Below are 27,529 nucleotides of genomic sequence, written 5' to 3' on the forward strand. Positions count from 1 at the left end.
GCTCCACACCATTCTCTGTCCTACTCTGTCCTTTAGGAGATGGGATGGTCAGCAGTGAGCCATGTGCATGTGGGTACATACAGATCAAAGTACAGACCTACAATGATGCTTTCATTTTGCTAACTGTTCAGTTCCTAGTGACTCCTAACCTTTAGTTTCCATTTTGAGCATTGAGGGTAGATAGCAGGACAGGCAAATATACCCTTGTCAGTGTTTCTTTGTGAAAGGCTCCTGAGCAGTAGGTGCAGCTTTGCTGATGGACAAGTGCCAGGGTTTTGGAGGGAGCCAGCCTTTGCCTATAGAGAAGCTAAGGTTTATTTACAGTAAGAATGAATAAACACCACTGACTATTTCAGAACCTGCCTTGCACAGGTGTAAGGTGGGTTATGATGAGACATGTACATGTATATCACGAGAGGATTTCAAAATGAACCAAGAACCCAGTGCCTATGGTGAGCTGATGTCTGGACTGAAGGTCCTTCTGAGACCTTGGATCTCCTTTGCTCTAGCAAAAATAATTCTTTTCCAAGCACAAAGCAGACTCAGGAAGGAATTCCCAGTGAAAAGAGGAAGGGCATCCCTACCTTTTTGGTCTTGACTGTTGAGGCGCAGCAGTCCCCACCATCATAGTTGCAGAAGGCTCGGTTGTTGATGGAGTCACAGTAGTTGTCCCCCATGAAAGGCTGAAAAGGAAAAAGCAGAAAGAGGCTGAGAGCGTGGACATGAATAAACCCTGCAACAATATGTCAGAAGGAAAACAAGCAACTTGAAGGAGCCATATAGTTTGTAACATCACTAACTGCCCTGAAAAGCAAGAGAGAATTATTTCCCTCTCCCTTCAAAGCAGACAGAGAAAAAAAAAAGGACACTAGATGGAAGGGAAATGAGCCCTTGTTGGCTTTTCACATCCCACGTAAGATGATGCTTCAGGAATATTAATGTGACTAGGCCCAGAGACAGCATCAAGGCATCTAAAGTTGCGGCACCTTTTGATAATTTTAAGCTAACCTTCCAAAACTATGTGGGATAGGAAGAAGGTTATGTATAGCAGCAAAACTGGCTTGCTTTTAATAGCTGTACTTCCCACCACAGTTCTCCTAACTATGCAACATGTGTCAGCAATGAGGGCACAAAACATATCACAAAGAGAAATGGCAGTGGTCTGAGCTCAGCACAGGGACCATGTGTTCTCATTCTCTGACCAGCAGTAACCCAGTGTGACCTTGGCCATGACACGTCATCGTCCTCTGCTCCACAGCTCAGAGCTGGGATAATGGCCATTATTCAGAGGGATGTTGTGGAGAGCTATTAAGTAAAATTCATAAATCACCTTGGAAAAGAAAATGTGGTCACTAGTCTGTGCAATGTGATCACTAGTCTATGTGCTGCACAGGACTTGAATGATAATCACAGTTGTAACCGAAAGGCTTGAAGCCCTCTTGGTCAGCAAGTACAGAAGTCTTTCCTGGAAGTCAAAACTGTGCCTGATGCTCAAAAAGGCCCTTGCCAGGTATGAGAATCCCAGGAAGCAATGAAAGCTCAGAGAAACGGATGCTCAGCAGAGAGCACAGTCGTATCTGTAATACATCTTACACGCACAGGCTCATGGGGCCATTCCCATTTTATCTGCTCTTTGGAAAATTCATTTATTCTGCACTGAGAAAAGCACACCAGGGACTTTTCCTACAAAAAGGCATCATTGCAGAGCAGGTGGGGAGCCTTGTGGAGGCTTCCTGGGAGGATTTTGCAGCAATTGCAGTACCAAAGTCTCCCTGATGATAGATGCCTGAAGAACCAGCCATGAGAGCTCACTGTGCTCTCCCCAGACAGAGTCATGGCTGTGCTCATTTGTTACACACTATGCAGTGGTGTAAATGCATGCTATTGCTGCTCATGTTTTGCAGGTTTAAGTATTTCTATTGCGTTATAGCAAATTTGGGCAATGGTGGACCACAGCAGGACTACCAGGAGGGGACAGACTCATTGCATGTCACTTGTTTAGCTACATGCAAATACTACAAATGCTGACCAAGAACTCAGAGTTACAAGGTGAGGCTCCTATCCCTGTAACCTGGCTTAACTCCACTGTGATTTCCACAGAGATTGACTTCTTTATACAGGCAAAGACTATGACTTGCAAACGTCCTTCCAATTTAATTCATATGCTAAGAGTTAAAAGGGATTTATTTATAAGTAAATGGAGAGATATTTTTATGCCAACGTGGTCATAGTCAAAAATATGAACTTTGTCCAACCTCCCAGGAAATTGTGTAGGTTTCTCCATGTTTCCCTTGTATTGCCTGGCTCTGTCTGCTTGTCAAGAAAGGCTTGACTTTACTTTTCCATGCCTATATCCTACACCTATGAACACTGGAAAATCAGTAAAAGAAATATGTGGAAAAAATTGCCTTTGACTTGCACTGGCACAGAGTAGGCGAGTCAGCCTTTTGGAGGAGAAGAATGGGACAAATAACATCTCTTCTGCTGTGGCACGAAAATCCTCATTTGGGAGACCTTGGAGGCCTGGCTGCGGAGAGTGAAGTCTCTACAGGGCTTCATGCATATCACAGTGCTCTTATACTTTTGGAGGACTATACAGGTAGTCCAGAGGGGCTAGTTTTCTACTGAAACGACCAAATTTGTTGTCGGTGAGTACGGGGCTCACCCAAAACCCTCTATTCCTGCCACTAGGGAGCGACAAAAAATCACATTGCAGCAGCAGTCTGGGTTACCACTGTGACTACCAAGAGTAAAGTAATGCCCCGCTTACAGCCTTCTATTCAGGGAACCCTCCCTAATGCTGAGGATATTAATACATTAGGAATTGTATCAGCCTAATGGCCCAGTATAATTGACCTACTGGCTTATTAGTCCCTGTTTCCATAGTCATGAAAAAAGGCTTGGTGAATATGGCATTTCAATGCCAGAGAACAAGCTCTGGACCATTTGTGGCTCCTGGAAGCATCAGGCTCTAAAAATGATGCTAGAAGCCATTATCAATTGTCTGGGTAAAGCCTTCCAAGATGATAGATTGCGATGCAGTGACACTGCTGAATGAATGATGAAAAGAAGAAAGTTCCTATTGATGCAGTGGGGTCTGGCAATTAACAATGATGGAAGGGAAGAAAATGCTGAGAAAAAGCATGTCAGTAATAATGGCTTCTGGTAAATTATTACATCATTGCAAATTTTGCCTCAGTAACAACTATCCTTAACCAGCAGGAGAATGGATACCCAGTGGTGCATCAGCACCTGAATGGCATTTCTTAATGGTTGCTGGATGTTATTTTAGCTCTGGAGAATAGGGGCACCTAGCCAGCCTGCATGAATGCAATGCGTGAGATGGCTTATGACATTCAAAGCACTGACAGCAGAATGCTTTTCATTTAGGGAACAACTCGACAGAAACTATTACATTGTTGGAGAGTTATTACCCTCTTGGGCCCAACATTTGTATGCAAAGGAAACCTGCCTTTCACTTCAAGACAAATCACACCGCGCAGCAATGTGGTCTAGAGTTTCGTGTCACATTTAGGAATTCTGTGCCATGTTCTGTGACTCCAGGCAAATAACTTTAAAGTGCTTGTAAAATTGGGTTACTGGGTGCTGAGAGCACAGTTGGTGCTGCAGAAAGTCAGGAGGTGTGAGGTCAAGACACAGCTCTTCCACTGCCCATGGAACTGAAGCAGCCATCTACCCCTCTGCCTGTGAGCCACCCCACTTCTAAAATGGTCATGAAGCTTCCCAGCCTCACAGAGGTACAAGGAGAGCTGGAACTAGATGATCTCAAGGTCCTTTCCAACCCAAACCATTCTATAATTCGACCTCTTGACATGGGTCAGGGGATGGCATGATGGAAACCGCATGAGCACCATGACCCAGGGAGAGATGCTCTAGCTCCATTTAACCACTGGAAGCATCTTAACACTTCTCAGACCTTTTGTTGCCAGCAGAAGCAACATCCTTCAAAATAATTGCTTTTCTCAAATAACACACAAGACTCTCAAAATGTATCACAGCTCAAATGTAACTGCATTTTCCTGTGGTTTTTTTTTCTGGTTCAGATGGAAGTGCACAGTGGGGGGATGTGTGATTTGCTCACTATCTACCCAGTGGTATCATTTATGCCTCGGGCTTTCCTGAAGTTTATCTGCGCACACCAATGCTCAAAGCCTAAATGGGCTTGGGAAGAATTAGCTCTCTAATAGGATGTCAAAATCAAGGAAAAATATCTGAAAGTTTTTGCAACTTCCCAGAAATTCCCTGATCCTGGGTAGTTTTGATGGTCTAGCAACGTTGTTGAGCTCCTTGATCATTTAACTCCCATGAGAGTCACCCAACCATCGGCTCTAGGAAAACCACCAATTTCACCACTGAGTGTGCAAACTAATGCAGGCAACCACAGTCTGACACAGTCAGGGCAAAAGCCTGTTTGTCCCACTTGAAAACCAGCATTTACAGCCCATGTGTCTGCAGTGATGGTTACCAGAATGTTTGGTAAGCATGGACCACCTGAGCTAACGTGAAAGCTCACCTCGCAGCCTTTGACACAATGAATCAGGGAAGGGTGAGGGTACCACTTGAGTCCCGCTGTGCAGACAACACTCTGGAGGGAAGAAGAAAAAAACCCAACAGGTTAAGACAAAGAAATCAGTGTAGAGAAAGTGAGTGTGCTGGCTCCTATGGCTCTCCTGTACTTAACCAATGAAGTTCAGTTCCTAACACCTCTTGTGTTCTCAGGACCTGGCTGTCCTCCAGGTATTTACAAGAAGTGTTGGACTTGACACTTGCAATAACAGAACATTTGAGATTAAAATAATATTTAAGGTTCTCCGAAAATGTCATGTCCAATATTTCACTCATGGTGGGGGAACGTGGCAGGGAAAGGCAAAGGCATAGGTCCACTGTCTCGCTCTTGGGTAGGGGGGGATTTCTTTGGATTCTTTGGTGCTGCAAAGCCTTCCTCTCTTTCACCCATCAGACCTGTGCTTCCTGAAGATGAAAACAGCTAAAGGTCAACTTTCAGATACATTTTCGCACCATCTTAAATAAAAGCACCTCCCACTACACACCTTCAGAATAACTCCCAGATAGGACAGCATCATCTGCTACATTTCATGAGCTTTATCATTCCTGTATAAACTCTGTTTGCAGATTCTCTAGAAGAAGAAAGTTGGAGTGCTTAGTCTGGGGTTAAAATGATGACCAATGTACTCAACGATTACACACCCCGGGTAGCCACTCTTTGCCTTTAGACATGGAAAATGAAATTTTAAGAGTGGATGAAAAGTTTGAGGACACAGTGGAGATAGTGGTTCTATACCATGGAGGTCTAGGAGACAGGACTCCCACCCATTCATCAGGACATCATCACAGGTTCATTTTGGGTTATCACCCATGGATGGAACACTACAGTGTCCACTTGGGCAAAACGAACACATAGGTGCTCACCCAAAGCCAGGGGTCAGGGTTGGATGGGGGCCTGGGGAAGGAAAGGGATTAACATTTGGGAAGACCTGACGCACAAGCCATCCCTTCCCCTGTTTATTTGAGGGCTAATTTAATCCATCTGCAGGGGAACCTCAGCATGTTTTTACAGTTTCTGTCATTTGAGGCTTACCTGGCGTGGGTTAGAGAAAGGACTTTTATACTATCTGACTGGGGCTGTTTATCTTTCCGATGCTCTCGGATTTTCCACTATTCGTCAAGCCCGGCTTGCCCCACCTGCCTCGCAACAGGGCCCGTCTGTGTGAGCGGAGAAGCGGCCAGGAATGGGGGGAGGATGTTGTTTATCCCTCGGGAAGCAGGCTGCAAGGTGCGGGGGCCCTGCGGTGTCAGACCTTCCCCCAGTGCGCTCTGACAGACAGCTGGAGATTTCCAGGCTGTTGCCTGCCACAAATGGTGAGGGTTTTAGTCTGATTTTTTTCCCCTGCTTCTGTTTATTACACTTCACAGGGAAAAGAAAGGAAACTTTTCTAGGTTTCAAAATAAACAAGGTAAGTCAACAGGGTGGGAGAGGGGAAGAGTAAAGGAAGCAGTTCAAGAGCATTTGAAACCAGGAATTAAAACAAAGAAGAAAAACTCAGGCGGTTGCTTCCCGTATTCAAGGCCAGGCAGACAATAAGTAGAAGTGCACTTCCAAAGAGCATCTCACATTCCCCTAGTAAGAAGCATCAATATTTACAGAACCTCTCAATATGTGTGAATGTGTGTGAGCATGTGGAGCTAACAAAAGGAGCTGGATAGCCCTGAAACAGACTCTAAAGAGAGGAGGTTTCCAGCAATCCCTCGCAGAAGATGGACTGACTACTTTCCAGACCCTCTCAGTATTAAAAACCCAGCACCTTCCCTTAAAGGAATGGATGGAAGGTGAAGTCTCTGCTAGGACAGTGCTCTCCTCAGAGCTCTCGCTTAAGATCATCCTCAATCCCCAGGGCTGCACAGCACTAGGCTGGACATCCTCTGGGGAATCTGAATACAACATCAGGTCTCTCTCCATAAGGTAGGAAAGCCAACTGACCTCGTGCTAGATTAACCACTGGTCAGTGGGACATTCACATTGCTCTTCAGTCGCACCTCCCAGCAGCTTAGTCCCAATTACTTTGCCTTCTCCTTGGATGATACTTTGCTAATGGAGACACTAGACCTCTTCCAGCTGAATTCAATCCTGCTAACTTCATGCTAATCCATGGAGCTGGAAGCAGAGTACACTCAGGGAAGGGCTACAGTCCCGGCTTCTCTTGCTGGTTTTCCAAACCCTGAATTCCCACCGCCAAGCCTGTTTGTACGCTCAGGCTGCTTCTGTCGTGTGTGCAGTGCAATAGGAGGGGAGAGGTTGTGGGTAGAGGGAGAGAGTGGGCTGGAAAACTGACAAATTGGGGATGATTTGGGTTGTCGGGCACTGTTCCTGCCTCTTGCAGTGCAAACAGGCACACAAGCTGCCATAGCGTGCTGGACGGGGCAACTGAGACAAATAAATGTATCCAGAGCAAGCAAGGAAGGGTACAGGTGGCACTCCTGAGGGACATGACCAGGATCTGATGGCATCAGTGCACACAGAAAGGAAGGTGGCCTCACAAGGCCAACAAAGGATGCAGTAAGAGGTGGATAGAAAGACCACATCCGACACATGCCTGGTGGTGCACAGGGGATAAAGCCCATCTGGCCGCTTCCTCTGCCAGGCCCGTCCCTTCCCCTTGCTGCCACTGTGGTGACATCTGCTGCCCTCATGGCCCCAGCTCCCCTCGTGCATCGGCTTCTGCAGCTCAGCAGCTGCATCGGCCACACTGTGCAGTCGGGTCTATTGACTTTGGTCGTGTCCCCATCCCAGAAACGCCATCCAGCCACATCTGCGGTTTGCTGGCTGTGACTCCATCTGCTGTGAGGGGAGAGGAAGCCGGGATGCGCTCCCACAGTAGGTAACAAAGAGCCAAGAAAGCAAATCAAGCTGTCATTTACTCCTTGTGAGGGAAGACCTAGTGCCTCCGGTCACAGTGCTTCCCTCCCATGGTGGGACTAACAATGATGTCAGCCATTTGCGGGCTGTGGAGGGGATTAAGTTTCCCCAAGAGAGGCTGGTGGAGAGCTCTCCTCCACCTTAGATGGGTCAAGTGTCCCCCAGGGCTTATGCACAGTGACTGGTATCTACTGGTCTCAGCTAACTCTCTCCTCAGCCACTAAATGAACATGAAAACCATGTGGCGGTGGTGAGGGGATCAGCTACTGCTGCCAAGAGAGAGGAGACATAGAGCTTTGTGGCTGTTTCCTCCTGTAGCTCCAGACAGGGTGGGAACTCCTGACATCCCAGGCACTAAGCCACTGCAGTAAGTCATTCCACCGCTCCATGACTCAGTTTCCCTGCCTGCAAAATGAGCCCAGCACTCACAGAAAGGGGAGAGGGAAAGGAAGGAGGAAAACTGCAAAGCTTACATGAATAGAGGAGTATTTAAGGAGAATTCCTACTAATGACTTATGGACATCCAGAAATCCCAGGTCTTGCAGTGCATATGGGAAAACACATCACAAGCAGTAGTGCAGCATCCCAGAAGTGTGGAGGGCCCATGGCCACACTCAGCCCTGCTGGTAGGCAGAGCTGAGGCATGCCAACCCTTTGCAGGTCATCCCAGGAATGCACATGCTTGTGCAGTGTTTGGCCTGTTCCTGCTCAGCACAAAGGCAAGGACCCAAATTCAGACAACCTAAGAAATTAGGTGTCTGCCTTGTTCCTCTGCAGTCAATAGGAAAGAGCTGTCAAGTTGTCTTTGTGAGATATTTCCCTTTTTTCTCTCCACTGCCTGCACAGTCAGTCTTGGCAGCTCTATCTATAGGTGTCTTCAACAGCTCACTGCCCCTCAGTAAATGGGAAATCATGGGAACAGCAGTGATTGCTCCAAACACAGCCCACAGCAGAACCACAGGCACCCACAAGATTTCAGGTGGTTCTTTTTTCCCGCTGAAAGCACTGATTGAGAAGACACTGCCAACTTACACTGATTTCAGCAAACTGCTTCAGATCCAACAAAGCAACTCAGCCTAAACCAATTCTGACAAACAGAGTCATATGTGTTTGTCAGACATTCATCGGAATGAAATATCTGTTGTTGTTGTTCCTTTGAGAGGACATTTAATTTCTTTTTTTTTTTTTTTTTTGTCATTTTCATTAAACAAAAAGTTTTCAAAAGTCCTTGGAAATGAACTGCCACGTTCTGTTCAAACCAGTATGTTTTTTCCTCCCATTTTTTGGTTCACTAAAAAATCACAACAACAAACCAGGCCCTTTGATTAGGGAGAAAACATTTTGTTTCTTCATCTGACACAACTTTGAGTGAACCGAAAAATCAAGTGATTTGCACAGCTCTACTCTAAACAGCCCCCAGAGGAGGGACTGTTCCTTCTTCCTTATTTGCTTCTATAACATCTATTGCTTGAGCGGCTACACATAGATGCTATTCTCTTTCCTTGCTGGCTCTCCCTGGGTTTTATCTGTGCCTGTCCTCTCAAAGGTAAGCTCCACAGGTCAGTCCTGCCTTTATCTGCTTCTCATTTGTACATTACTTGTGCCTGAAATTAAGTCACTAGAAGTGTTTCCTTTGTGTCATTCAAGTACTTGGAGACCCACAAAGACTTGCCGTGTAAATGCAACCAGCTGCTCCCTTGACTCATATGGCACAGCAGCAAGCTGTCACTGACCATAAACAGAGACACCTATTATTAATGGTATATAACACATTGCTATGGGGACCTTCCCCTAAGGCATCCCAGTCCTGCCTCTCCAGGGGGTCTCCCCAGACCCATCAGCAGCAGCATTTCCCCCATGAGATACCACTCTCTGTGGGCAACATCGGCTTATCTGGAGAGTTGAAGAAGATGGATGATTTACAGCTACCAAGAAAGTCCCTTCTATCATGTCTCAGCACCATCCCACTTGACTCCTAAAGCCTCCCCTCCATCTCCCAACGCAAGTTTTCAACCTGAAATCCCACCCTCTAGTTACAAATTGTTTGTGGGGTGAGACTTATCTCTGCTCACAGCCTAAAGCTCTTGCAAGATCCTCACCACCAGGGCAAGAAAAGGTCTTATTTACCACTGTACTCTTGGAAAGCATGATTTCTCCTCTATCCCTCACTCCCCTTATCTCCCCCTTTACTACTCTATGTTTTCCCTGCTGCCTAATGAGCCCTCCAGAGACCTGCAGGTATAAAACTCGTTACAGCTCCCTCTGCGCACCCGCATCAATAAACGAGGGAGCACAGCAGAGAACAGGAGGGAAGCTGTCACTTTATTTCACCATGAATTACAAAACCACTTTAAAGTCTAGCACTCGGGAGAGGACCAGTGAGAAATTGCCCCAAATACAGAGATAGGGGTTTTCTTTATGCTTCATGCCAGAAACTTGGCAAAGCCTAGGCTTAGGCAATAATATAATCTCAGCATCTGGAGTGAATGGGAAGCTGGGAAGGACACTGCAAACTTGTTCTGTTCTCTGGACTTAGGTTCCCCACTGCTTTCCAGGATTTATTCTATTGCTCTGTGTGAAACAGGGAAGTATAAAGTGGTGATTTTTCAGAGCAGCTCGCTATCCACAGCCAAGGCCAGATTTCAAAAATCCCAAACCCTGGGTACATATTTAGGCATGTAGGGAAGCAAATAGACTGTCAAAACTGCTCAGAACATGCTGGGGCTGTGCTGGCTGCTTGTTCTTCTCCTAAATGGAGAGTTCTAGTGTGTAAAACAGATGCCTGCAAAGCCAGGGCCAAGTATATAAAAGTCAGTAAGTGTTTGCTCAAGCATCACCAGCAGTCTGCATCCTGGTGACACGGGGTGTGCTGGTGTCTTCTGACATGCACTTCAGCATGTCCAGATAAACATCTACGCCATGCAGGCACAAGTGCTGGTTACACACATTTTGAGGCATGAGGGCACATTTGTGTAGATGGCAGGAAGGGGGTTCAGAAGGAGGTAGATGAGTGTGTCCCCCAGTGTTCCCACCAGTATCCAAGTGCAGGCATGAAACCAAGCAGGTCTTTGCTGCAGGTGGCCTGTGCATATAGGGTGAGCGTGTGTGCAAGGTGCTGTGCATGGTGTACATGTCCCCATCAGGGCAGACCCGGAGGACACACAGGATGGTGTGCCATGAGTGGTTAATGCTGCCTGAGCGTTTGCTGCAGGCAGGAGGAAGAAGCAGTGACCTCTGGAAGGGGCTGTGCTGAGCAGGCATCTCTTGCATGCGGGCAAAGGGGTGGGGGGAAGAACTCAGCCAGCTCTGCTGGTTCGGGAAATGAAATACTCTCTCTATCAGCTTCTTTTGTCATCCAAAAGCAGTGCAGAAAAATCCAGCCCTGCCACCCGAAGAATGCAAAATACTGAGCGGGAGGAAGAAAATAAAACCTGGCCAGTGCCCTTTCTCTGTCTGTCTTCCTGTGTCATGAATCATGTTTCCAGATCAGACCCATTGTAGGTGCCAGGTGGATGTGAGCACACTGATTTGGGGCCTTTACCTTGAACTGACTTTCACTGGGAAATCGCAGAGGGAAAGCAACTTGGAGAGGAAGCCATCACATTACCCGAACAACATGTAAAGACACAACAAAAATCAGGAACTCTTTTCTAAAGGGCAGAATTCCCCATGTATTCCCCTCACTGCATGAACCACAGGTAACCCTGTTCACTCCCTGCACATCAACATGCAACAAGGGATGTAGGTAGTGAAATTGCCAGGCACCAACCTTCACTCTTTGGGGGTTCATCCAGTGCTGGATGTCTTGCACGGTCTCGTTCACACGCAGGAGGATGGGCTCGTGACTGTGATCCAGACATGAGGTGGTACACTCCGTGCCTGCAGGAAACACGGCCAGTATAAAGCTAAGGGATAAAGCAAGCAGCTTCTGACCCTTTCAGCATCCCTCCAGCTGAAGGACAGGATTACAGCTCGTTTTTCCTAAATTGCAATTAGCAGTCAACCAGAACTATCACATGTCTTCTAGGCACACATGAAATGCTGAGTACAGCCCTGCACCTCAGCAGATCGTGGGGGTGGCAGATATTCCAGAGCCTTTATGTATAAGCTGCATATCTCTGGCTATTAACTCCAAGAAGGGGGTCAGGTTTTGCGCTTTCAGATCATCAAGGAAATGTGAAGGTTTTTCCTTTTCAACTGCTCTTTCAAGCAATGGGATTGATTAAGCAGAGGCCGTCGAATTCATCTCACCTATGACATGACAAAACCCTACCGTTTGATCTGGCACATTTACAGACCTTCAATAATAATCTTGCAGAGGGTGCCCAAGCCTAACGATATTGCAGGCAAGCTAGCACCTAAGTCCACAGTCGATAAGAAGTACACGGAGAGGTAATGATGGCTTTGTTCACACATAAACCTGCTTTTTCTCTGATTAACTGTCATGCCCAGTGGGAATCCTGTCCTTTCTTTATTAAAACGTGCTGCGATATTCTACAGCAATATCCCAGAGCCCTGTGGTGACACAACCACAAGCCCTAGTGTGTTGGACCATTACCATTTCCCCCCTGGAAAATCACTCCTGAATGGCACAGCTGCTGCAAACATGTCATTAGGATTTCTGCACTCCAATCAGCACTGGGGGAGGAATTAATCTCCACACTGGTTTGGAGAGCTGAACCTTTGGCTCAACACACACCTCAGGCTGGAAGGGCAGATTAGGTGTCTGAGGAATTACTGAAGGTGTGTGGGATTCATAGTGACCGTGACTGGATGCTATTATTTTCCCCACCTGCTTCTGCCTTCTCATGTACTCCCACACGGAGGAGTCACCAGGAGCAGAGCAGACCCAGGCTGTTGAGCCAGGAAGATGGGGAGGACTTGGGGTTTGTTTTGGTTTCCCAGTGCGCATGATAGTGGCTCCATGGACCCACTGGATAAGGCCGAATGACACCAGCCCCATTGCAAGCGAGCAGCAGGAGAACACCTTCTCAGAAGGACATCAATCAGACTTCCAAAAATACAAGGAAGAGAAGGAAAACCCAACAACCTGAATCCAAAAGGTGGTGCTGGGCAAGCCTAACAAAGTGTGTGGTATGTCTCCATCTGCTGAGGATAAGAGCCAATGGCTGCTGTGCCCTCACTGAGCTCTTCCTCCCCCTCCAGTGAGAGTCACACTCTTATGGAGGATTTGGCCCATGAGTCCCTCACTTCCATGACAGCTCTGTGGTTCCACCCCAGAATCAGGCCCACCAGACCGTGCATATGTGGGACTGGTACCTCCTGACAGCCATCCTTGGAAGAGGACTGAGGGCTGTCAGGTACCCACTCGGTGGGTAGCTGAAGACCCTCCTGCTCCCAGCACTGAGATGCTCTCCTCCAAAGGAGGAATTGGTATTTCTCTCCTTGAAAAATCCTGGCCAGGTTGGAGGTAACCTCGTCTCAAGGGTAAAACACCTCTCCACATTAAGAGTTGGGGCAGGCGGCTCGCCGCTCACTCTCCCGCCACGCTCCTTACGCTCTCGGAAAGGAGCAGGTCGGAATTGTTTTGATATATGATCTGTAATTGGCATCATTACAGAGTGGTGATCTCATCCAGGTTGTGTTCTCCTCCCCGGGGAGGGAACACAAGCAGGCTCGTGGTCCCTTCGCATGGCTGCGATATAATGAGGGAGCCGTGCAAGGAGGAAATGTCTCCCAAGTTCAAAGAGACAGGAATAGGGAGGAGGGGGCTGGCAGGGGCTGGGAGAGGGGCTGCAGGAAGGGGCCTCGGAGGTCTGTGTGGGTTGCAGCCCTTACAGCACGGAGACCTCAAAAACAGGGGCTGAAAACATAGTGTGTACAATTCAGTGTGGAGTCTTATCCTTCCCTCTGCCTGGGTGACACAAAGCAAAGCTGAGTGCAGGAAGTCATGACTCCTTGCAGGGTGACCAGGCATCCCAGAAGGAAGGGGGAAAACACTCTTACAACAGCTCCTAAACAACTGTCATACAAAAGGGATGCTCAGCTGGTCTCATATTCTTTCTGGAGAGACCTGAATCACCCTGGTGCTGCACTGCCCTGCCAGCCTCCGGCCTTTCAGCCTTTGAGGTGTACATGTGTGTGTGTGTGGTTGAAGGAGGGGGACATGACTAAAGAGCAAACGCAGGTACAGTCTCTGCCTGTATTTTGAGGACTGGATGTGTCTCTGGCATGGAATAGCCTGCTGGCTGACCATTAAAACCAGCTGGGCAAGAAGGGACACAATGAAACTGGAAGCACTGCAAGGAGCCAGCAATCATGTTAACATGATGCCTGGCCTCTCAAAGCTTCACATTTCCTAAAAGCAGTTCCCTGAAAAGCCTCCTGTAGCAGCCTCTCACTCAGGCAAACAGGTCCACAGGACTTCAAGGACTGCAAGCTCCTTCCTTCCTTCCTCTCATTCCCATCCTCTTCCTCATCTCCTGTCCCTGTGCTCCCCGCTCTCTCCCGAGCTGCATCCCACAGGAGCTGGAGCTCACAAACCTATGCCGTAGCCACCGGCGCACTGCAGCTTCAGGTGGCTGTTGAGCTGTGTGGGCAGCGTGCACTGGCCCTGCATCTCCCTGCAGAGATGAAAGGAGCCGCTCCAGGTGCCATCCTTCCGGCAGTGAATCACGTTGCTTCCACGGCCCTGGAATGAGAGGAGATAACGCGGATGGTCACAAAAACAACAGCAAGGACAGGCTGAGACGTGAGAAGCAGGAAGAGCTGAGCCGGGAGCAAAGTTCTGCTGGAGCTGGAAAAGTCCCTGGTTGGGAATGTCAATGCTGGGGGATGAGAAGAAATTTTCTTCCAAAGAATAAAAGAAGGAAACCTGCACTGCATACAAACAAACACACACCTCTTCTGTGCAATGCAATGTCTTTACAAGGCCCTTGCAAGGTCTCTACCTTAAAATAGACCCGCTCTAGTTGTGATAAAGGTGCATTCACCCCATTTGCCTTCTTTCTTGTTGAGAGGTTTGTGTTGAATGCAGACAACCTTTTGCCTCTTCCCATTTTCTAACTGGTTGCATCATCTTTGTCTTGAAAATGAAAGAATCCCCAATGGCCATCTGAAGGAAGAAGGAAAGCAGGACACAAGCAGGGATGCTTAGCAGGGCAGAACGTGCTCTTTAGAGCTTGGTTGCCTTGAGTGACAGTGAGAGAAGAGGCTGAGACAGACACGCACAGAAGCAGGTGGAAGGGAGAAAAAAAAATCCTCTGGTGTGGGAATGGGCAAGGAATACAATATGACATTTCTCTTATAGAAGAGATTCTCTCTATGATACTGAAGAATGAATACCAAAGTCCGAGGGGAAATATCATGCCCTTTAGAAACAACAAAGGAGCGCACAGGCAATCTTTTGTCAGATCTATCCTCATGGCATTGGGGATTTCTGCACAAGCTATTCTGCAGGATCTGCAAGCCCAACTGCCATGGGGTAATGTGGGACACTCAACGGGAGGATGTCTGGAGTGGCACCAAACCTCCCGCGGAGGCCTTGCTGGGTGGTAGAACCATGCAGGATCTCTGCTTCTCCTCGCCCATTTTATGTCAGGAATGTTGCTTGCAACCTACCCACCCTGCTCTTGGAAATTGTGCTGGGTATCTGGGGATCCTTTAGTGTTCTGTCTATGCTGGGATCCCAGTGGGGCTGCTGAACTCTTCGTAGGAGCTCTTCCCCATGACCCACACCCATTGCTGTACAAGGATCTGCACAAGCCCCTGGAACACGCATGGAGGATTGAGTAGCTTTCAGTGTTAGTCTTGTCCTTAATATCCTAATGCTGTCTTTGGCCAGTTTTGCTGATGAACACAGTGTTTGGTGAGATGCAAAGTGGTCTCATCGGTAGACTACTGTGTGGGACCTGCTTCCCCTTCTCTAGACATCTGGCCATTGCCAGCAGTAATAAGAAAATCATATGAAAGGATAATGGACCAGATGGACTCAGGGTGTGATTCAGCTTGGTGATTCTGCCAGTTTGGCAGAGACTGATTAATTTAGATCTGACTGTTCATATGATTTGTGCACCATATTCTGCAATGGAAGACCCTTGCCCTGGGTGCCAGGGGAGGTACCTGCTTAAATGACCATTACGTTGCTGGTGATTAAGAGATGCCATATGTACAGCTGAGTAACGATCTTTCAGCACAGTGACAAATTCAGGAAGAGATTGCTAAGCAGTAACTGAGCACGATTTGCTGGGGTAGCAAGCATGGTGCACTTCCATTGCAATCTGCATGCCAGAGTTCAAGTGTGGTTTTTCAAGGTGAGCCATGAAAACTGATTTATGTTCCTGGAGCTGGCTGTGTTTAAAGGTACTATTGTACAGTTTCTGCAACACACTCTGAGATCCCAGGATATCTATTGCTATAGTAACATCCTGTCCATCATTCCCTGACCTGCAAAATCTCTTGTGAAAATCCCTGCTGGGTTTCTTACTTGGATGCAACGTGCATTATCACCTTATATAGCTGAGAGAGACTTAGTGGGGTTTAATCCTTAAATAATTAACACCTCTCAAGTGGTTCTGGTTTGTGCCAGGAGCCCTCCCTCTTTCTGTAGTCTATTTTCTGGGATATCTGGAAATACCTTTCTCTGCAAATCCCTTTCTCAAGATGTTATCTGCTCCTGTGCTCAAGGTGCTTTCCCAGCCGAACAGTCACTACACTCTTCCTTACAGTGAATAAAGACATAGCTGTATCTCTCACTTTCCAGAGCTACTTCCTTATTGCTGTAACTCTGATTCCACTGCCTTCTCCTCTTCATGTCTAGCTTATTTAATAGCAAACACAAACCCATTATACCAGTTGTTACTACACTGGTGGCCCAGTTTCCCTGCACTGGCAGCAACAGTACACGTCTCCAGCCATGCTGACCGGTGATAGATGTACAAAGCCACAGATGCTGTATCCCAGAGCTCCCACCCAAACTGCACCCACATGTGCAACTTCTCATTTCACTCACAACCTCATCTAAGTTTTATACAAGGAAACCTTTGATGCAAAACTGGGGGGGTCTGCATGTTTTCCCATGAACAAAGAAGGCCAACCCCAGCAGGGAATGGGGGCAGCAACTGGCTTTTAATGTTTGGAGCAGGTATCAGAGGTGTCTTCACTAGCACTAGGGCATGGTTGGTCACTTTTTAATATGTCCTCAGAACCTGGAATGGTATTAAAAGGCCTTTAACAGAGCACTCCCTACTCTGCAATGTAGCAGCTTCTACATCCCCACTTTCTCTTCCCAAGTGTATTAAGCAGCAGCAGCACTTCCAGGAGAAGTTACTTATCTCACAAACTATAATTACCTCTGGTGAGGAAAACTAAACAATTCAAACAACATACTAAAGGCCAAACCTTCTCACATCAGTGAACACAGCTCTATGAAGTCAAAGGCAACATGCTGATTTATGCCAGATGAGGATCTGACCCCTGATGCCAAATGACACCTTCACAGCCAGAAAAACATGAAACTTTAGAGACAGTTCACCTGAACCACTGTAATCCCTATAAATTATCATATGGCACATATACATGATGATAATGAGATGAGAGAATTGGAAAGAAAAGCAAGGTAAACAAGAATGACCAGACACGACAAGTGTGGATAACTCGTATCCTACTTACTTTCATTCACTGCTCCTTATTTTCTAGCTAGATCGTAGAGCCACTGTAGTAGGTTTTTTGGCCACTTATTGTCTAGAAATGTTAAGTCACTCACTGCTAGTCCTTTATAGGTAACAGTGAATACCATTACTACTATCATAAAAACAGTATTTTCAGGCTCTTCACAGTAGCTCTCTTCCTCTACTTTAATGATGTATTTCCCTTTACCATTTCTCTGTCTCTGGTCTCAGAAGAGCTCACGGCACTCAGTCCCTCCAAGATCAGAGTCCTTAGGGAACATATGATAAACCCACGCTTGTATGGGCTGAGATAACTTGGATACAAGACACTCACCGACTGATTGTCATCATCTTCACACTTGATCCGGCACTCACTGTTGAACTGGAAGCCATTGGAGCACTGGTAGAGCCCATGAAACTTGGAAGGAGGGGGGTCGCAGGTAACGGGCACACAAGCGCCCGGTAGCCACGTGCCGTCCTGTGTGCACTGGATCTTAAAAGCTCGCCTGTTGGTGCAAGAAAAACCAAGACCATTCAGTGAGTGGCTGAGTCAGCTAAGAGCCTCTAAAGCCTCTGAGCTCTGCAAGCAGGTTGCAGGGAATGGGTGTGCGTCAGCTTTTAACACTTGGGGAACAAGTTGTGAATCTGCGTCATGAAGTCTCTGAGCAAAAATAATGATTATTTGCAAAGCCAATATTGAGCTGCCCAGCTTAAACTCCTCTTTTGGCCTTGGACATGTCTCCTAAAAACTCTCCTTCCCATGCTTGTGGGCTGTGGTTGGTTTGAAGTGAGTTTCTGCAAAGTCAGAAGTTTACAATAGCGCTAACCCTTTCCTGTAGGGCTTCAGAGGGGACTCCCCAGGCTGCATATCAAAGGGGTATTACTAAGGTAAGGTCTGGTTTTGAGCCCTGGTTAGGATTTTCAAAGAAGCCTAAGTGAGGAGGGTGCTTAAATCCCCTTGAAACTGCACAGCTCTCTGCATGAAGGAATTGCTCATAGAATCCCAGACTGGTTTGGGTTGGAAGGAACCTTAAAGCTCATCCAGTTCCAACTCCCTATCATGGGCAGAGACACCTTCCACTAGAGCAGGTTGCTCCAAGCCCCTGTGTCCAACCTGGCCTTGAACACTGCCAGGGATGGGGCAGCCACAGCTTCTCTGGGCAACCTGTGCCAGCGCCTCACCAAATATTCAGTGATATTCCCTACAGCACACGTAGTCTGTTATAAACAGCCCATCCCTTTCCCAAAATAATTTTAGCTCATGGCTTTCTGAATCATGCTGATGGCATGGCTTTACTCTTGCACGTACTTTCTTGCTTTTCTGGAGGATCCAGGGACATGATAACCTGGTTTGCATTTGTACTTGCAAAACGAGCCCACTTTGTGCTTATCTTCTCGGCAACGACTTGTCTGGAGATCTGCATTAGGGACAACGGAGGGTGCTCGACACATGAGCTCACAGAGGGCCTCTGGAAAGGACCACAGCCCATCCTCCATGCAGGTCAAGTTGCTGTTGTTTCCTGAGAAGAACAGAGAGCAAAGTGAACAACGTCCAGCAGGACTATTCTTTCTGACATGTTGTTACACCCATAATACATCAAAAGCCACCTCGATTAGTTTGACAAACTCAACTGTGTATGTCTTCTGCATTTTCTCTATGATGGCATTAAATGATTAAGGACTCTGTTTTCAGACGACAGGCAGACAGTGCTCATTCCAGGAAACACTATAGCATAGGGGAAACCATATTGGCTTTGTAATCTTTTGTGTTTCTCTTCCTTATTTTGTTCTTCTCTGAAATGAAGCTTGCTTCATACATCAACCCCCTCCTCTCCAAAGTCATGGCATTAACAGAGCATTTGGTTCCATTACATTCTTCATTCTGCCTCTGTGTTCTATCTCTTCCCTGAATCTGTCCTTTTTATTTCAATTTTGAGCCTTTTTGAGCAGCATCTGTTAGTATTAGAGTCACTACTCCAACACAATGAGGAGCCATTCTCAGCTGGGGACAGTCAGTCCTTGGGGACTACTGTGATAAATACGATTCATAATACTCATTAGAGACTCATTTTCCTTAGGAAGCTTACTTGGCCAGCACCTCAAAGGTAAAAGGTACAATAGATCTATTTGCCTCTGCTATGACCTACTTGACTTCAGAAAGTTAAGCTAAAAGTAGCCTAGTCTCAGTGTATTTTACATTCTTTGTTGTTTTATATTGTATGTTGAAAAGGAATAAGCTTTTCCTAAGAAACAAAGCACAGCTATGAGCCACTAACCCTTCAAAAATCCCTAATACTCTATTGAAATCCCCAAGCATTGCTGCAGGAACTCTTCTCAACCCACAAGGCATATTTTCAACACTAAGCCAACTTCAGCAGTTATCCCAAATAATACTGACAAAATGCTAACCCCAGAGCAATGCCATCTCTCTGAGAGGGAAGGAAAAGAGCTGGGGCATGAGGCTTGAATTCAAAGAAGAAAACAAAAGGCTATGGAGGGCTCAGCAAGGTATGTAGAGGAGCCCTCCTGCCCTACTCACAAAGAGAAGAGAAGCTGCATTCAATCAGGCCTGGCTTTCTCTTTCACCTCACCAACTGCAGATGATTGCAGAGGCACTCAGTGCAGAAGGGAGCTCTTTTCTAGAGCACCAGCATGCTCTTCTGCTCTGACTCATGCAGCAGCTCTGCAAACCAGCCATGGTGATATCATACTTGCCACTGCAAAGTGATAAGCTGTGACATTACCAACAGTGGCTGTCATGACGTCAGTGATTGAATTAGGCATGAGTCACACCAGCGCCATTCTCCAGAAGCTTAGTGGCAACATCTATTAGTCATCACTGATGGCTCTACACCAAATTGTGCCTTTACCTCACAGCTTACAGGGTTTCAGGACAAAAGGGTAGTGATCCTACACACCAGAGCTGCACACCCTCACCAGGGGGTTGGTTATCATCCCTCCAGCTCCCCCATCAGAGTCATCAGCTGAAGCTGTTGTTGGTCATGATGAGTGTCATTATTTGCACTGCTGCCCTCAAAAAATTCCAGGCATTTTCAGTGAAAAAACGCCTCTTGTGGAAGATGACTTTTATGAACAGAAAAAGGGAATTATTTGATAAAAATCTCCATTTAAATAGCTTTAACTTCCACTGCGTGTTGTCTGCTTGTGGTTACCCTCCTAAATCAGAGTCAAAAGAATTAAGCAATTTAGTTATATATGAAGAAATCAACATATCCCTTCACTGAAATACAGAATACATCCCATGCCTCTTTGGAGGTTTGCAATGAATCCTAGCAGAAAAGGTGATACCACGTGTACAAAACAGCTTATACAGCCTTTGTACCCGAGTTGACAACAGCAGTTGAGATTGCTCCAGTGCAAGATGACAAGTTCATTTGGCTGCAATGTTCCTTCAAATTAACAATGATATCTTTTTGTGTTTCCCGAGAACCAGATCAAAAAGGGTAATGTGCCAGTGAGCAAAAGAGTTGATAGTGCTGAGAGGATGATGGGAATGCTCGCAGAAAAGCAGCAGGGAAGAAGATGGGGGAGGAAAGGAAAGAAGGCAGCAGAGTGTGTTATTTTTAAGAAAAAAAGATTGTAGAGTTCCAAACAAGAAGAGGAGAGAAAGGTCAGAGGGAGAGCAAGATGAGTGTGGAAAAGGAGGGAGGTGATGGGTGGATTAGGAAAAACAGTGACAGGGATGGTGCCGCTGGGACATGGGACTTTTCAGTCTTCTCCTGCCGTTCCAAATACATGGGAGGGCACATAGAAGGGAGGCAGACACAGAAAACAGAAGGCATGAGAAAGAAGATGAGAGAGTTCAGTTTGATTTATCCCCATGACTTTTCCATGTTTTGGTTGTATGGAAGTAATATTCACTGTCATTACTGCCTGGCCAGCCGTGATCAAGGAAAGGTCAAAGGAAGGTAATAGAGAGATGCAAAAGAACTTAACTTCTAATATAAATAAACCTTCCCATAGAGTCTCGTAATTCTTCATACTTAAAATATCATGAATAATTCTAAACCAACAGCAGCGGTAACACAGATTACTAGGAACAGTCTGTGTTAGTGGTGTAGCTACCCCCAGCTCACAGCACAGACACCCTCTGTTACCTTTCAGAAGAGCAGGAGGTCGGCAACTGAAGGAGCATTTCTTGCCAAAGGTGGTGCCCTCGCTGCAATTGAAGGTGGCTGGGTAGACATGGTACTGGTCTGGGACACCACAGTCCACAGGCTCACATGTCACCTGTTTGTTCCACTTCCCATCTGTGCAAGTCATGGTGATGCTGGACTCCATCTGGAAAAAGAGACATGTCTACAGCCACCACAGCCAGCAAGATCAAAACCATTCCATGCCTAATAACAGCTATTAATGTGGCTCACAAGTTAAGCAACACTGGGCTTGATCTCTACCATCACCACTCAGATAGCAGCTACTAAAACCAAGGTCCTGCAAGAAAGAGTGTCAGAGAACCAGGATGGATTTCTGTCACACCTGAGGTGAGAAACCAAAGTGCTTCAGCATAAAGAGCAGAGCACTACAAATAATCAGAACTCTTGTCTGCATTGCCTCCTGAGAGAAGCTGAGAAGCTGGCTGAGCTGTTTGGAACTGTTTGGAGCTGACAGCCATTCCCAGCTCCCTGTCACTGTGCAGTGACACAGCCACTCCAAGGGGATCCCTGTGTACTTCTCACAAGTCAAACTCGCTCTTGGGTTTGAAGTAAAAGCCAACGTGACATGAACCCATTTGGGACTCCCATCTGAGGCTCTCCCAGGAGGTGTCAGTCACCCTTGGATTGGAGTACCAAGAGAGGTGGCCCAGGCCATGTCCGCATTGTGTTCAGATACGGACAGCTGCTGCTATGGCTTCGACTATCAGAGTGCCCTGAGGCTCCAAATGAAACCAGGGCCCTGCTGTCCTGGCACTGGGGACACACATGCCTGAGAGACAGGCTTTTCCCTGGAGAGACCTGCAATGGAGAGACCCAAGAGCATCCTGCCCATACATTCACCTGGCACTGGAGAGGTTGAATACGGAGTCAGTGCCTATGCTGTGACTTCCCTAAAGTCACTCTACCATCATAGCTACACAGTGGCTACACTTCTATTGATTTGAGGAATAATACAAACAATGAAGCAGATTGAAATCCTGAAGTGCTAGGGAGAGAGAAAATAAGGGGGGGAGGTAAAGGAGCCACCCAAAACTAAGATGAAGAATTTACTGGGTGACTGAAGAACAAACAGATGTTGACAAAGAGACCAAACAACATATCCATTTCCTAAGTAAAAAGGGAAAATTAACAACTAGAAGTGAAGAATCTGAAAGCAGGACTCTTCCCTCCATACCAGAATAAAGAGAAGGACAGAAGAAAAAGGAATGTGAGAAACCCAAACATGAGAAGGGGAAGATCCCGTCGAGGAATCTGACCGAGCCGTACAGCAGCACTGCTCTGCCTCCAGGGAATATTTTATTCAGGGCTGGTACACTCACAGGAGATTTGCACTGCTGACCATTGATCTGGGTTTATAAAAGGAAGGGGAATTTTTCTAGCACACATCAAAGGGACCTGGATTCCCTTTTTGCAAAAACACCCTAATGGTTTCAACAGAAGTTCAGACCTGTCTCTCTTTGATATATGGTTGCATTCAGAATGGAAAAAGCAGTCCCAGAGCTGAGAAACTGGACACTTCCCCAGTGGGCACAAAATCCCTTTTCTAGACCGTGGAGTTTATTTAAACACGGAGCACTGCTGATGGAAAAAAATGTTGTTTCTGCAAATTCAGAGTAGCACATTCTGGGATTCCTGGAGTGCTCAGGTGAAGTGACATTCCGTGTTCTCATTCCCAGTCATTTTGGTCCACAGTGGCTATTAGTTCTGCCTTTGTTGCCGATGAGAACATCTGCACCATTAAAGAGTATATATAACCTGTAGACAGTTGATAACTGGAAGATGCCTGTGCTTCCAGGAAGTTGTGGTGTGATGGCCACAGGAGAAGGGACGATACAGCGTATTTTCATGTCTTCATAATGCATATACACAGCATCACCACCACATTTGCACTCCAGGCTCGGCTGCCCCAGCATTCAGCAAAGCCTCCATTTCCCTTCAGAGATGCTATCATCAAATAACACTCCAGCACCTCAACAGCAGGAGGTTAAAACATAAACCCAAGCTATTGATGTCAGGGGCTATCCAAATGTTATGGAAAAGACATGAGTCTTGTACTGTATCTTGCTGGATGCTGAATCCACACTAAGGACAGGGAAGTGATAGGAGATTTCAGTTATTGGTGTTGGTGTGATCTAGTTTAGGAATAAGTGATTGTTCCTGCTAGTTAATACTGGCTGCTGAGACACACTATGGTTCACAAGGGAGTTTCTCTAATGACAGGGCTGCATATCAGATGTACCTCTACCCAACACCAAATAAACAGTGCAAATTCAAGATCTGGAATATAACATTGACATTTAAACAGAAGCAATATCTGTGCATGACAGTCACAGCTTATGGAAAATGGGCCAGAATGTTTAGCCCAAGCTAACATTTTTGAGAGTATTCTAGATGCAGCTGTGGTCTTTGTTAGCAGAAAGCTAACATGGAGTTTTTCCCTATGGTACTTTCCCAACAAAAACACTAACCAAATCTGGAGGAGTCCCCTCCTTCCAAACCCATATGGCTTTTCCTCTTCCTGTCGCACTGGCAAGGCCATTCCCACACAGAGGAGATGTGCCCATGTGGGTAAGATCCTGGCTTCTCAGCTTTTTCCAGTAATTTGTTCCACACTTCGTATGATGGAAGCTGAGGTTTTCAAGGTCAGACATAATAATGGCACATTTTAGAGCATGTCTATCACGTCATCACTTCAAGCAATAGGAGCACATGCACTTCTGCAGCAGAACATAACAGAACATTGCCCGCGATGGAGATAAAGACTAGTGGGTTTGATTGAAAGAACCGGGGACAACCCTACCACGGAAATCATTGCAGATGGCACTCACCAGCTTTCAGCTTGTCCCTGTTGTTGTGTCCCACCTGAAGGTGGGATGATTGCAGCGCCCAGGGGCAGGACCCCAGGCTGCTGAGCCGGAGGTTGTCTCTCCCCAACACCACGCTGCACCTGGGGGGTATTTCCAGTTGACTTGGCCTGAGCAGTGCTGCCTTCAGCTCCAGCACTGGGTGTTAGCGGCAGCATCTGCATCTGCCTTTGCAGATCTCCCACCCGAAGCCTGAGCAGGCACGTGCCTGTTTCGCCTGTCTGATCTGACAAGGTCACCCAGCTCACAGCAGTCCACACGAAGCACTTGGCTTTCTCATCTGGTTTATTAGCTGTCACTTCGGGCACTTTGTGTTGCTTTGACTGGCATCACAGCAACCGCTTCCCTTCATGTCCTGCCTTCCAAAAGAGCCTTATGCAAGGAGGGAGGGCAGGCAAGGAGGAGAAAAAGAGGATAAAAAGGGGCCTCCAAAGATAGAGTGTGCAGGGCAGTGAAGAGGATGCAAACTTAAACTAATCTGGTGCCAGAAAGATTTGTTCCTTGGGACTTTTAACAGCCTGGGAGAATTTGTGTCTCCTTCCTGCTGCCCAAGATCCCAGCCGGCTCCTTCTTCCAGTGATGCTTCATGTGTGAAGTTTCCTCTCCTTAAAAATGAACAGCTGTGCCCTCCCCTCTAAGTATTCTTCCACTTCTGCCCACTACTGTGCCTCTAATTGAACCCACATGAGCTGCGCTTTCTTTTCCTGGCATGATTGATGATGCCTTTGCACAACATTAGGGAGCTGCTGGGTTTTAAATAACACCTCTTGACCAGAGCAGCAGTGGTGGTGGCTTCAAGGAGAGATGACAACAAGCGACTGAATGAGCGGGGCTTTCAGTGAAGGACAAGAGGAGAGCAGTGAAAGACAAAGAGGGAAAAAGGAGAGAAGAGAAGAAAGAACATCGGAGTTGTCAAGGGGGTGGGAAGAAATTGGAGGGAAATGAAAACATCCCGAGATCTTCTTTGTGAGAAAGGCACATGAAGGATTTTGCTCCATCACTATGAAAACCCTTTTTTGTTGTTGTTGCTGAAATCTCTAAATGGGGATGAGAGGGCCCAAATGCCTGTAAACAGCTCAGCTTTTTTGTATTTTCAAACAGTTTCTCCTGCACACGGTGCTGACGGGTTTTAGGGTTTGGTGATTTTATGGAGTTTTAACAGAATTTGGAATGGGAGCTTCTCAGAGAGCAGAGATGAATGAATTTTTTGCCCTAAGTCTGATTAAAATGGTGGCTTCAGAAGGCATAGAGGCCAGAAAGTGCAGAAACTCTTAAAAAGATTTTCAAAGACCCCTCAGATGTAAAAGATTGATTTGAAATGTGACTTGTGCCCCTGCATCTCTGAGGTGCTTTTGAAAATTTTGCTTTTAATTCTCTGTTCACCCCTTTTTTTTCTGCCTTTCGGTGAAATACTGAAGACAAATGTGGTTCAGATGCTAAACTGGGGTGTCATCTTCATCAGCATGCGGTGGTCATGGGCCACTGATGTTCAGTCTGCTCTTTGAGACTTGCACCTCACCTCAGCCCCCTTCATACCCAAGAGTGTGAAACATCAGCAAAGCTACTTTCCTTCCTCCTCTTCCTCATGCAGCCTCCCACACTGTCAGTTAAATGAGAAAAAAACAGCTCTAGATCCTCAAATCAGTCAAACAAGCAAACTACCAAACTAAATGACAACAGGGAAACAATCAACAAACAGCGTAAGGTCCCTCAATCACAGCACAAGGTCCCTCTGACACAGATAACAACCCACATGCCCTATCTCATCTCCAAATGCTTGTGATCAGAATAGGAGCTAAAGCAATTGTGGAAGGAGCACAATGCAATTCAATACAACACAATATGAGGAATCCAAGCCATTGATTCTGGACTTTCTTGGATAATTAATTGCTTGCCTACATGTTCCAGAAGTTCTGGTTTGAAGCACCTGACACAAAGAAATAAAACAAGACGATAGTGAAAGAAACTGTCTGTTCCTTTTCAACAGATCTCCAAAGCACATGAGTAAACTTTTAAAGCATGTGTTTAATGTGCTCAGCTGAACACGGATGTCTTTAAGATGCTCCACTTGCAAAACAAATCCATTGGCCTCAGGGGTTTTATCAGTGGAAAAAAGACGATGAAGTGCAATAGCAGACCAGGGTGAGAGGAAGCATGTTGTAATAGGCAGTGAATCATATTAGCTAGGGGTGCTAAAATCCTCCACTCCTGTCATATGAGTCTGATCAAGGCTCTGAAACCAAACTTCTCAGAGCAAAACCATATACAGTCGGCTGAGCATCTCCAAAAGGTACTTTCTGAATGTAAGTAACATGTTTAGGCTGTTTTATTTGGTTGGGGACTCCTGTGTGTTCAATATACAGATGCCTTCCAACTGTTTCCTGGTTCAGCCATTCAGGCTCGTTTGAGAACTTGTTGTGTAAAAATGCTCAGCTGGAGCTGGGGTTCTGGTGCTGATGCCAATTAGGATGGAAGAGGCCCAGCTCGCGGGGTCCTGTATTTGTTTTGTAATTGAGTTGAAAGGGCTGACTCATTCCCCTCCACTCTGTCTCCCCCCTCTGCAAGCACATGAAGAACACAGGATTTCACAAATACAGACCGGCTGCTGAGCACGCTGCCTGCCCCAGCCCTCCCAGCCCCACACGTGTGTGTGCTGCCCCAACGACATGTGAGAAGATGGGGGAAATCACCCCCATGTCCTGCTCATAGACTGGGGTGTCTGCCCTGCACCCTGCTCCCAGCAGCATGTCGAGGCTGGGCCACGCATCACATACACCTCGTCCACCTCCCCCAGCACAAAGGACCTGCATTTTATATTAAGGTTTAAAGAAATTGATAGTTTTCCTCAATACTCCACTCGCTGCATCAAGACGTGCTACTTTGGTAGGACTGGATTATTAATGCATGGCTTAGAGAAGACGGGGAGCACTCCCTGGCTCACTGGTTTTTGGTGCTTTGTTTGGAAGCAAAGGGGTTTGGGTGCTTTTCCACCTTCTTACTCCCATTTCTGCAGTGTCAGGCTGTGGTTGGGAGCAGATGGACTGAAAAGGACTTAAGACATTGTTAGCCTCAACCCGAGGGACATAAATGAGGTATTTTGCCCAGAAACAGGTTGTGCAAAAACACAAACACCCCACCCCCAAAAAAACAGCCTAAGAAACACTGGCTGAGTAGAGCCAGCGAGATCAAAGAAGGCCTGAACACATATTTAAAACTTTTGGGTTGAAAACTTCTAAATTTGGGGAACATCTGAGCTTTGCTCACTGTTGGTCCCTCTTCCTACAGAATCAGATTGCTCCTATTCTGATGAGAATTGTTTGGGTAAGGCCTCATCCCAAGGGCTGAGCTGAGATGTTGGGGTTTAGACTCAGTTATTTCCCAATCTCTTCACATCCGTTTGCT

At 46.6% G+C, this 27,529-nt stretch overlaps 1 protein-coding gene across 1 annotated transcript in view; it reads right to left on the minus strand.

Moving 5' to 3' along the window:
• Window positions 1-27,529, minus strand: part of PAPPA (pappalysin 1) — a 179,660-nt gene that overhangs the window by 11,958 nt on the left and 140,173 nt on the right. Inside the window, exons 15-21 of the mRNA XM_030507396.1 lie at window positions 21,204-21,387; window positions 18,395-18,605; window positions 17,420-17,591; window positions 13,961-14,108; window positions 11,226-11,335; window positions 4,535-4,606; window positions 585-683 (exon numbers count right to left, since the gene is read on the minus strand). Coding sequence (XP_030363256.1) covers window positions 585-683; window positions 4,535-4,606; window positions 11,226-11,335; window positions 13,961-14,108; window positions 17,420-17,591; window positions 18,395-18,605; window positions 21,204-21,387 — 996 coding nt within the window. The remainder of the gene's footprint in view (window positions 1-584; window positions 684-4,534; window positions 4,607-11,225; window positions 11,336-13,960; window positions 14,109-17,419; window positions 17,592-18,394; window positions 18,606-21,203; window positions 21,388-27,529) is intronic.

This window comes from Strigops habroptila, chromosome 15 (assembly GCF_004027225.2).
Source record: "Strigops habroptila isolate Jane chromosome 15, bStrHab1.2.pri, whole genome shotgun sequence".
NCBI lineage: Eukaryota > Metazoa > Chordata > Aves > Psittaciformes > Psittacidae > Strigops > Strigops habroptila.